Raw genomic sequence first — 13,209 nt, 5'->3', positions numbered from 1 at the left:
AGTAAGCTGGGACAAAGTGAGAGAGTGGCATGGACATATATACACTACCAAATGTAAAACAGATAGTGGGAAGCAGCTGCATAGCACAGGGAGATCAGCTCGGTGCTTTGTGTCCACCTAGTGGGGTGGGATAAGGAGGGTGGGAGGGAGACACAAGAGGGAGGAGATATGGGGATATATGTATACATATAGCTGATTCACTTTGTTATACAGCAGAAACTAACAACACTGTAAAGCAATTATACTCCAATAAAAATGTTAAAAAAAAATACAACACAAAACAAAAAATAAGTGGAGAAAAATTAACGACGATTATATTAGGAAAAAAAATGACCGTTTTCTGTATCCTTCCTTTTATGTTAATGTAGTGAATTACACTAATTGTTTAAGGGAATATAAAGTAATTAAGTTTGTAAATGAGAGCAGTCATTAATCAAAGACACTCATGAAAGCAAGTTAAAATTTACCAAATTTTTGAAAAGACAATGTATAAAGTTAAATTTAAAAGCTTGAAAAAATACTAGGTGTTTGAATTGGTAACTTAAAAAAATATTAGTTTTAAAGCCAAATTTAACACAAAGAGAATTTTTTGCACAAAAATTATCACAGGCATGATATGAGTGCTCATGTGTGTGCTTGAGATCTCTCACACAACACTGTCCAATAATGACAAATATATATGGCATACAATGATTAAAACGAATTTCTAACTTCCCCCCAAAATATCTGATGAAGCAAAGAAAAAATATAGCATGGCTTCACTGTAGTACAGTACTTAAGAACATAGGTTCTGTTAACAAAGTTGTGACGTGAAGCTAGGCAAGTTACTTCACCACTCTATGTCAAATTTTCTCACGTGCTTAGCTGCGCTGAAATGAAAGATTACTGAATTAAACAACTCCTCAATCTACAGTTCAATCTCTCAAGAGGCACATTACCTCATACTCCTCCAAGTTTACTTCTTCAGGTTTTATCATTTCAATTTTGGCTTGAGCAACTTTCATTATGTTGTGACACCTTCAAATAAAAGAAATGTATTTCTAAATCAAAAGCAAACTCCATAAAAACTGAAAAACATGTGTTACACAAAACTAGACTACCCAACTCATATGAAAATGAAATCCATTATCACTGAGCAATATTTTTTTGAGGAAACAACTTTCAAATAACTTAAGTGAAAAATGTGCTTTTTGGACAATACCAGATAGTTACAAAGTATATAAAGAAGCAATAATTCTAATTCAAATTTACCATGTTATATTTATTGATACATATGGCTTTTTAATTATATTCTATTAATAGATGGAATATGTAAAAAATATTTAAAAATTTATAATGTATTATTAAGTAAGCTCCAGAGACACGAAATTTTATTTTCCCCCAAGTGGTATTATTCATAAATAGTAAAAAGGAATCCAAAATGTGCCTATCATTTCAGGTAGGAATGGAAACATTTCAATAGATTTTATGATCAGAACCATTGCTAAAGAAATCTCCCCAAAATATATTTAGTTATCACACACATTTTACTCTGGATTTCAAGCACAAGAGAAATTAGATTTCTTAAAACAAACTATTTTTAGTTGCCAGGGCAAATAACTGCAAAAGACTGAAAAATCAACGTGAGTACTCCATAAGTATCTTCCCCAAATTCAATAGCATATACTCATTGGAACATAGTACACTGACATTCCAGATAATGAGGGTTATAACTTCTGAGCTCTTCACAGTTATATGTAACAAAATAAGTGATACCAACCTTACTATTAATAAAAATATTAATAGCCAATACTCACTGAGCATTTACTGTCTACCAGATAATGCTCAAAACCATTTACCTGTATTATTTCACTTAATCCTAAATTTCACAGCAGACACATGGTGAGGCAGAAATTAAACCTAGATGCTTTGTTTTCCCTCATACTCTTCCCTACTCACATATATTTAATTCAGTATTTTTTAGACCTTCATGAAAGGATAATCATTTACTTCAGAATTAAAATGTGTTTACAATGAACTCCAAGATAGTATAAATGTTTCTGTATTCTAAAATAACTTTTCAGTACTTTGGATCTTTACCTGAGGCCTCAATTTTTTTAAATAGTATTCATTCTAACAAGATTAAATTTAAATTTTTAACATTAGTAAATAGTTTTATAGGAGTTTCTAAGAGAAAACATTTTTTGGTAAACCAAAATTAATTTAACCATTCTAAGCCTTCTCTTTATGTCAGGAGATGTTTAATTACTTTATTTGTACATATGATTAATTACTTTTCTCCAGTGGTTCTCAAACAAGGGTGATTTTGCTCCCTCAGGGGATATTTGGCAGTATCTGGAGACAGTATGGGTTGTCACCAGTTGGAGGGTACTACTGGCATTTAGTGGGTAGAGGCCAGGAACATTACTAAATATCCTAGAAATTACAGGACAGCCCCCTCAAAAACAAAAAATTATTTGGCCCCAAATATCCACAGTGGAGAGGCTGAGAAATTCAAATATTAAGTCCCAAAAGGGCAGTGATAATTATATTATACTCTTCTTTGTATCTTTACATTGCCTAGCTCAGTACCTTAGTTCACAATTAAAATGTACTAAAGCGATCTAAATTATTTTTAGTTCAAACTTTTAAAGGTCATGATTATAAATCCCAAATAAATTACAAAGCAATTGTTCAAATTAAGTGAAGTCAAATTTTCTACTGCATTTATTGAAATATGTCTGTGTATGTGTAAAATAAACATTCAAAAATTGTACTGGGAGCTATAAAAAAGACAAGGACAATTTGAGCATACGAATAAGATATTTAACATTTTCAAATTACCTTTCATCAAAACTCAAATTTCTATCTCCAAATTGTTCTAGCAATGTTTTCTCAATGATTTTCTTTGGAGCCTGATTCTGGATAAAGTAGACTACTACATGATGTAAACGATAGTCTGTTTCTGGTGGGGTATCTTCTTGGGCCAATTTAACCAACCTTGAATATTCCAACTTAATTGCCTAGAAAATACAAGACAATGTCAATCTTGGTTAATTATAATAATTAAAATCTTTCAATATTATAACTTCATAATCCTTACAGTGAAATACGCTTTTTTCCTTTTAAAATATTACAAATAAGGTAAGTAGTACATCTAAGAATATTGTCCCATGTTCCACAGTTTAAATACATCTAAGCTTACCATGTGAGTAACTTCGTAAAACTTATCAGAGCCTGGTCAAAGTCTATTCAGAGGCATAAGACAGAGATACTAGGTATATCACCTTACCTACGCTCAGTTTGATGTACCCCTCTAATGTTTCAAATTCTAGGGCTGAACTGCAGTTCCCTAGAATACCCATAACTGAAAGAAAATGGCTGGCTCTTAAATGCATAACTTCACCACAATTAACTTCAACTGCAGAGCTGACAAATAAGGGATGAAAAAGCAAGTTTTTTATTTACCATAAAATAAATTTTTCATTGTTTCAAAAATATTTGAATTTTATCAGTGTAATGATTATTAATGCATAATATCACTATTACTACCTTGATACTTGAGCTTACTTCTTCTTTATAAACACCTCAGAATTCATATTATAATGGGAAACAATAAATACTAATGCATGTTCCCACACATAAGCAAATGATTTGAAAAATATCTGCTCATAAAGAAATATGCGTACAGTTATATATCAAATACTACTATAAATAAGAAGCCCATATAGTTAAAGATAACACTTTAAAAATATTCATTTATATTAGACACATCTAAATTCTAACTCTGCTAACCATAAAACATTTGGGGCTACATGCAAAATATATTTTACAAAAAGTCCATTCTACTGGAAAGGGTTTTTCTTTTTTCTTTTAAATGCATGCCTTTCCTAAGCAATTCTTCGCCATCCAGAAACTACCACCTATGGGGCTGTATTTTATAGAAGTGAGAAAACGTAACTGAAAATCAGTAAATGAAATATTCTAGTTATATATTCTTAGGGGAGCTAATAAGTCCTTTCTATTGATATATAGCTTAGCATTATAAAAGAGTAAGATAATTACTCTATAGCTAAAATAAATTATTCCAATTTTATTTTTGATATACATGTCATTCTAAAGTGTTACCACTGTGGTTAAAAACAGCCATGAAAATTAACTATATTTAGTCATGTAAGACTATCATGGCTTACTTTACTGCATGTTTTGCTTATAAACTCTTTAATCTTCCCAATTTGAGATTAAAAATTTTTCCAATTTGAAAAAAAGGCACATGGTCATTTAATAACTGAACTATACGGAATTTGAGAATAAGTGTAAAAGAAAAACAATAAATAACTGTTCTTCCTTATTATGGCCCTTAGACAATGATTGCCATAGGCTATTAGAAGGTTTTTGGATATTTAAATATTTCAGATGTCATGCTTTTGGCCGAAATTAGTATGACCAGAATAAAATAAATTTGTCTCTTAATATTATAGGTTTAGACATAAGGAATTACAACACTAAATGATTATCCATTCTCCCACCTGCCTTCAAAACACAGGCTGTGATTTTTTTTACAAATAGTAAATAGATTTCTATTAGAGAGCTAGAATATACATCGTCTTTAAGATTATGTTTATCTCTTGATTTTGCTCTATTTAAGATTCTCCCAATTTTAGTGAGTCATAATCTATAGGTGTTTTATTAAACCAGTAGAGGTAGAAAGGTACTTCTAAATATCTAGGAGCAATTTTTCAAACACAAAATACCACATTTTATCAGCATAAATTAATTTATCAACTTTTTTTTGTTTGTTTATGAACTTCCTTCTCAAGAAGTTTTCTGACTTCTACAATATACTGCAACCATACATATTCCTTCAGATGTTCAACAAGGTGTTCCACACTGGTATATTTAGGAGAGCTGTACACAATCTACCGTTAACATTTAACATGGTCCTACTAATCAGGCTCAGTGTTAACCTATTCAGTCTTATTTCCTGTTACTCTTCTACCCAGATCAGGTTCGACTCCCCACAAATGCACACAGTCTTTGCTCCTTAAGTTCTCTACATGCATGATGTCCTTGATCATTCCCGATCTAGCCACACATGACTCATTCAATGAGACTAGTTAAAGTCTCTCTCTTTTGAAATCTTCTTCCAAACGATTTCTACTTAGACTTTTTTCTACTTTTCTAAATATGATAAAACATATTCTAAATTTATAACTTCTTATAGACTATTTTGATGTAAGTATATGTATACATTAGAAAATGTCAAAAATACAAACATACAGTATACTCTGGAGGCAGTAAGATCTAAGGGAAAATCAGCTGGAGTAAAATTCAGATAGCTAGGTATATCATTTTATTTTTAAAATTGTTTATTTTAAAAACGGATCGTGTACTAAGAGATGAAGAAAAACTACTTCAAATTCCAGAGGGTCAGAATCATATAGGTTACATTCTTTGAGCACAATGTAATATAAATAGGAATTAAAAATAAAGATAATTCCCAAACTAAACACTTAGGAATTTTAAAATACTGTTCTAAATTATTCTTGGACCAAAGGAATCAAAATTATATTAATACTGGGAATATGAGATCTCAAAACCTAAAGGACACAGCCAGATTGGCAAGGGAAAATTCCAGCTTAAGCAATACAGAATAACATTTACTTCAAGAAGCTAGAAAAAGAAAATAAACCAAAATAAAGTAGAAGAAATAAAATAATGTGGCAATTAGATAAAGACCACCAAAGGCTTTTTCTTTCCAAAAAGCTGAATGGAAGACCAAAAAATGGAGAAAACAACACCAGAAATAAGGAAGGTGATAACACCAAAAATACAGGAAAAAGTTTTAAAATTTATAAAAGAATACATAACTTTATGCCAATAAACTATAACATCTTTATTAAACAGATGATCATCTAGGAAAATATAAGTTATCAGAATTACTTTAAGAGGCATAAAAACTGAAGAGATGCAGAAAAAATATAGATAATTGAAAAGGTTGCCTAAGATTTATGCCCAATAAAGGAATTAGGTCCATTCTGTTTTAGACCTGTGCTGTCATGTCAGATCTTCAAAGACCAGATGATTCCTATATCTAAACTGCTCTGAACCTGAAAAAGGGGGAAAGCCTCCTTAATGATTATATAAAACTAGTATAATCTGAATATCAAAAATTGACAAATATTTTTTAAAAAAGAAAGTATAGATCAATTTTGTCAGTGAACATAGATGCCAAGACCCACATCTATTTTTTTTTTTTTTTTGGCAGTACGCGGGTCTCTCACTGTTGTGGCCTCTCCTGTTGCCGAGCACAGGCTCCGGACGCGCAGGCTCAGCGGCCATGGCTCACAGGCCTAGCTGCTCCACGGCATGTGGGATCTTCCTGGACCGGGGCACGAACCCGTGTCCCCTGCATCAGCAGGCGGACTCTCAACCACTGCGCCACCAGGGAAGCCCCCCACATCTATTTTTGATAAACTACCTTGTGTACATAAAGAATATATAGGAACAGATAATGTTTACAATGATTAAAAAAAAGACAGAAGAATGCTAAGATCCTTACTTTGCAAGGGTTAAGGAGAAATCTGTTCAGCATCTCAGATAGATGCATTAAAAAAATTATCTAAATCCCAATACCAACCAGTTTAAAAGAAAACTCTTAACTGTAAATTTAAGAAAGTGCTTTTAAATGTATAAGAGAGGATCTGTAAAAAAACCAATACTACACATTCTATTTAATAATAAAACACTAGAAACATTCACCTTACACTCAGGAACTAAACAAAGGAGTTTACTACCATTATTTTATTATTTATATTCTGAAAAGGCTGGTCAACATAATAAAACCAGAAATAAGAAATAAGCATAATGGAAATTATCCCAACAATGAGATAGTTATTGGGAGGCAGTTTACTGAAATAATCAAGAGAATCAACCAAAAAATTATTAGAAAATATAAAGGGTTCAATAAAATAATTGGATACAATATGAATACATAAAAGTAATTAGTTTTTCCACAACCAACCCTACCAATAATTTGGTATTAAAAGTGAGGATAAACAACTCGCTTCACAGAAATAATTTTTTTTTTTTTTTTTCTTTTTTTTTGTGGTATGCGGGCCTCCCTCTGCCGTGGCCTCTCCCGTTGCGGAGCACAGGCTCCGGACGCGCAGGCCCAGCGGCCACGGCTCACGGGCCCAGCCGCTCCGCGGCACGCGGGATCCTCCCAGACCGGGGCGCGAACCCGGCTCCCCCGCATCGGCAGGCGGACGCGCAACCACCGCGCCACCAGGGAAGCCCCCAGAAATAATTTTTATATATCTAATATTAGATTTAAAAAGAAGGTATAAGACCATTATGAAGTAAAATTATAAAACCTTACTTAAGGACATAAGAGAGGACCAAAAAACTGAAGATTCATATCACGTTCCTTTCTGAGACGACTCAAAATACTGAAAAATATAATTATCCACCTCACTGTAACTTAATATAATGCAAATACAATCAAATTCTGAAAGGATTTAAGGAGACAAGTTGCAGTTGGTTAAAAATTATCAAAAAAGAAAAAAATGAAACTTGCCAAACTTTCCATTTATAAAAGAAAAAAAAAAATTAAGAGGTGTTTCTACTACAAAATATCAAAAAATATTACAAATGGTCCATAATGTAAGTAAGTGTAATGTTCAAAAACAGAAAAATGATCAATGGAACAGAGAGACCCAAAGAGACCCACTTATAAATGGGATTTAATATACGATACAGTATTTTAAGTCAGTGTGCAAAGAATGCATTAGTCACAAGTCATGATACGTTTGGACTTTTTGGATATTTCTCTATTTGGAGAAAACTGAAATCTCATATCTGGGAATCAAACAATAAAAATCATTAAAGTAACAATTAAAGATTTGCATAATTTTAGAAGTGATCATATAGTCTCAAATCCATTAAGGAAATATTGCTATATTTTATAAGATTAAAAACATTATGTACAGTTAAGACACCAAAAACAAATTTAAAGATAAATGACAAACCACAAAATATAATTTTCAAATTATAGATGAATCAAATTTCTTAGCAGATCAGATGCTCATTTAACTTAAAAAAAAGAAAAAAACAAAAAAAGTGTGCAAAAAATGGACAGGCAGTTAACATAAGAAATATCAACTGTGAAAAAATTTACAGAAAGAAACTTAGCCTAACTAAAGATCAAAGATACATAAAATAATGGGATTACCCTTTTTATATCATTTTGTCAACTAAGCATCAATGACAATACATTGGAAATTCTACTACGCTATGTTCACATGAGTTTTCAAATAATGTATGTACAAGAATGTTCACAAAAATACTGGAAATGACCTAAATGCCCAGCAACAAAAATGGTAATGAATTTAATAAAAGTTACAATTTGTGAGTGTTCTTTATGTGACACTGACAATTTATGTGACAGACACTGTCCAATGATGTCTACATGGATTATCTCATTTAATTCTCAAGATAACTTCTCATTTATAAATTTAAAAAATGGCTGTGATAATGTCAGTAAATTGCCTAAGATCACACAATTAAGTGATAAAGCTAGAATTTAAACCCAGGCATCTGACCATAGAGCCTTTGCTAGTAACAGCTCGCCTGGGACAGAACTTTCTAACCTAGGCCATGAATAAGCTGTAAGAATTCTGAGATACTAATCCCATCAGCCTTTATGGTGGCCAGATCCATCACTAGATCCATCCATGTTTGTCATAACAAGGAAAAAACTGGAATGCCCTGCTCTAAAAAAATGTTTAAATAAATTATGGTAAGCTCAACAGGAAATAAAATGTACCTATGAAAAACAATAAATCTACAAATCATGACATGAATAATCATCCACCACATTACATGAAAAAAAAAACTAGAAAAAGAAAAGATAGAAAGAGCATACTTCTATTTTTATTTAAATTATAATGTATGGTTGAGTACTGAATATCAGTCTCATTTATCTACTTAGGAGCATATACAAGAAATAATCAATAGAAGCTAACTGTGGAGTGAAAATTTAAAAGTGAAAGAGAAATGTTTACATTCTATGTTTTGGTATATGTATATTTTATTAGTTTAAACATCGCTTTCTCTAAGAAGCCCTCTAGATAACAGCTCTGTTTTTCCAGTATAGGGTCTCTTTCCACAAACTGCTCCTTTAACATACTAATTATGACTCTAATTAGTGTCTGCTTCCCCCTAGAAAGTAAGCTTCATTAAGGCAGGAATTCAGTCCATCATTTCCCCAGCTATATTCATTGGATTTAGTACAGTACCTTGATATAAGCAGGAAATACTTTTTGAATATGCCCATCACCAGAATGGAAAAAAAAATAGTGTAGTCATACAACGGAATACCATAAGAGAATGAACAAATTCTAACTATATCCAATAATATATATGAAGCTCCAAACATGTTCTTCAGTAAAAGCAGCCAAACACAAAAGGACCTATAGTAAAAGATTCTAGGTATATAAAGTTCAACAAGAAAACTTACATTGTTAGAAGTTCAGATAACATCTACTTTTGGAGAGGGGGAAAGTGTAGTTCATAGAAAGAACAAACAAAGGTAATTTCTGGAATACTATCATGTTCTATTTCTTGGCCTGGCTGATAGTTACATGAATATGTGCACTCTGTGATAATTCACAGAGCTGTAAACTCACGAACTGTGTTCTTTTCAGCATGTTTTACATCTTAGTAGAAATATTTTTATAACTACTGAATAAACAGAGGAGTAATAATAATAGGCATTTATAAAGTAAAAAACAAACTAATAAAGTTATGTCAACTGGGAACAATTGTTATGAAGCAATGAAATAACCAGTAAGGAAAAAAAGTTTCATAATATAGAAGTGTTATTGCTTCATTAAAATCCTAAGGGCACTTTAATAGGTACAGACAAAAAAAAATTCACAAAAAAGAAATTTTAATGTCTTTGAAAGTAAATGAAAAAAGTTATACTAATCCCATGATTATAATTATGATGTGACCCTCCCACTCCCACCCCTGTACATATACATACAGGCAACTAGTACTTTGAGAATATTATTCCTTTTTCTCCTTCTGGCTTTTATTTTTTGCTCATCACAGTAGCCTTGTACTGACTTTCCCTGGATTTTGTTTTTACATGACAGAAACTTCTGTCTTTAAGCCACTATGATTTGGGGACTTCCTGTTAACAGTGAAAACTAACCTTAATAAACAGAGTCAACTTGGGAAAAGGACTTAGGTAATGTCTTTTCTCATTTGTTTTTCCAGATCTGCCTGCCTATTAACTCCTTAATATTCTGTGTACAGGGGCAGACTCCCATGTGGGAGGGCCTGTGGTTGAAATAGGAACTGTGACTGACTGGGTTGATAACCTTTCCTAATTCAAAAGTTAATCCTTAGCAAATCCACTTACCCAGCTAGATGTAAGTTTCATTTCCCAACTTATCTTTTTATCAGTAACAAAGCGAACATTTTCATCACATGGTTTTACTACTAGCAAACATACATAACATTTTAAAAATTGTTCTGATCATAATGCATAAGGAAATCCATATACAGAAGTACTTAAACATGCACAGGGTTGAAAAACTTCTTCTCACAGCCAAAAAGCTAATATAAAATAAACCCAACAAAGTTTTTTTGGGTAATGTGACAGGATAGAAGAAAAAAAAAAAAAAACAACTCTTTCCCTCAATTTATAATAAACTAAGCATTAAAAAGAAAGAAAATTAAAACTATATTATATCTGATTTAGGGAACATAGGAAGACAAAAGGAATCATATGTTAGATTCTGTGCTATGTATATATTTTGTGATTTAAATACTGAATGTCGATAATGATTAGAGTCAATTGCCAAGAACACATAGAACAATTAAAAGGTCAACTGCTGTAAAAGGAACCAAAAGTCTGTCAAAAGACCTATAACCAAAAAAGGGGCTAAGCTCATATGGTTTTTACGAGTGAGTTCTAGTTTACTCCTATGGAACAGTTAATTCCTGTGTAAACTACACTAGAGTTAAAGAAAAACAGGAGAGCTCAAATTCATTTACTAAATGAATTTAGTAAATGAACTTAATAAGCATGACATCAAACCTGAGGAAGACAGTCCCCAAATAAAAACTTACAGCAATTTTTTTATTAATATAGAATGCAGAAAGCCCAAATAAAATGCTACTGAGGGCTTCCCTGGTGGCACAGTGGTTGAGAATCCACCTGCCAATGCAGGGGGTGCGGGTTCGTGCCCCGGTCCAGGAGGATCCCACATGCCGCAGAGCGGCTGGGCCCATGGGCCATGGCCGCTGGACCTGCGCGTCCGGAGCCTGTGCTCCGCAGCGGGAGAGGCTGCAGCGGTGAGAGGCCCACATACCGCAAAAAAAAAAAAAAAAAAAAAAAAAAAATGCTACTGAGTTAAATGTAAATAGGGTATTTTTAAATTATGAAATAAAAATTTATTAAGAAAAGCGTTTTAAGAAAATATTCCAGAAAATTTATAATACCTTAGGTTGAAGAAGACGTTTTGTATAGCAGTGAAACTCCAGAATCCAGAAAGGAGAAGAAAGATAGTATAGATAGCACAGTATTTTTAAAACTTCTTTATGGAAAAAGGTACCATAAACTAAATTCAAACAGAAATGGCAGACTGGGAAAAAATATAGGACATACGTCCACAGAGAGAGTAATATATAATAAATGAGAGGACATCTATACCATAGAATACTAAATGCACGTGGTGTAGATAATGTGGTAGATATATTGTCTTAACTTTAAGAATACCCGCAATATATTTCTGAGTGATATAAGTTACAAAATAATATGAAGAGTAAAAGTTAAAAAATTTCTCTATATATGCATGTCTTTAAAAACAAAAGGGAAAAACCAGAAAGGTTACAGAAATGTTAGAAGTGGTTACAACAGGGCAGAAGCAGAGACTGTCGTTATTAGTTTTACTTAAGACACCTCCAGATTACTGAATGATTGCATTTGTATACGTTATTTTTGTTATTTATATGACAAATTTTCTCAAATTTTATATTATCAGCTAGAACTTTCCAAATGTTAATTATTTACCTATACCAAAAGTACACATTAATTATAAACTGATAATGTTCACCTACATATTCCTCAATTACAGATAGATGAAAATATACACAAATATAAATTTCAGAGATTTTGTGCTGCATCAAAATCAGAGGGTAAATTTAAAAAGACAAATATATGAGATATAGAAAATACACAAAGGATAAGATGCAAAGGGCATCCCCAAAGTGATGATGAAACGAGATCTCAAGACATCAGTTATATACCAGGAATAAAGGAAAACCAATGCAAACTGGAGCAGGTCATAAAGCTCCAAAATAGAATTTCACAAGAAAATAAAGCTGACAAAGAACAGAGCAAAAAACTAAGCAAACAAAAAACAAAACAACCAATTCCAAGGAAAATGAAAGATGAGGGAAAAGAAGTAAAAGTAATAATATGTATGACTTAGTTCAACCCTGAGTAGCACACAAGAAATAATAATACAAGCTGAGAATTTTGAATTAATCAAATAACAAGATTCTTATACACATATTGTGTGTGTTTATGTTGATGGAGGGATGAAAACTGTATGTGCTGGTGTGTGTATATGGGGCAGGAGAATAAAGAGGGCTCATCATTCACGTCCCATGGTAGGGAATTCAACAGGAAATGTGTAAACTAAGAATCACAAAATCACAAGCATTCTTCTTAAAGATATAGAATTAACGCCAAAAGGATTTGATGAAATAACTGAAAGCTGTTACCAGAGCTGGGGGTGGGAGGGATATGATGTGACTACTGTTGTTTGTAGTATGTATAATTAGTTGGCTCTTTAAAATATATGCAGGTATTAATTTAATAAAAGTGAAGTTTCCAGTTCAACTGGAAAATAGATAAAGATACCCAACTTGACAAAGATGACAATGGTACTATCAATGACTGATAACTCTTCCAAAAGAAACAGAAGAAAACTTTTGAACACACATATTTAGTGTTTTCTAAGAAAAGAAATGTAGACTGCCCGGGAATAAGGATTAATTTTTAAACATGAAAGTTGTTTTTCGGGCTTCCCTGGTGGCGCAGTGGTTGAGAGTCCGCCTGCCGATGCAGGGGACAGGGCTTCGTGCCCCGGTCCGGGAAGATCCCACATGCCGCGGAGCGGCTGGGCCCGTGAGCCATGGCCGCTGAGCCTG

General features: G+C 32.6%; 1 protein-coding gene across 1 annotated transcript in view; it reads right to left on the bottom strand.

Annotated features, from left to right (window-relative positions):
• USP25 (ubiquitin specific peptidase 25) overlaps window positions 1-13,209 on the bottom strand; it is a 141,245-nt gene that overhangs the window by 11,780 nt on the left and 116,256 nt on the right. Inside the window, exons 21-22 of the mRNA XM_024120127.3 lie at window positions 2,824-3,002; window positions 939-1,017 (exon numbers count right to left, since the gene is read on the bottom strand). Coding sequence (XP_023975895.1) covers window positions 939-1,017; window positions 2,824-3,002 — 258 coding nt within the window. The remainder of the gene's footprint in view (window positions 1-938; window positions 1,018-2,823; window positions 3,003-13,209) is intronic.

Source organism: Physeter macrocephalus, chromosome 1 (assembly GCF_002837175.3).
Source record: "Physeter macrocephalus isolate SW-GA chromosome 1, ASM283717v5, whole genome shotgun sequence".
In the NCBI taxonomy this organism is placed as follows: Eukaryota; Metazoa; Chordata; class Mammalia; order Artiodactyla; family Physeteridae; genus Physeter; species Physeter macrocephalus.
This window is presented reverse-complemented; position numbering and strand designations above follow the sequence as displayed.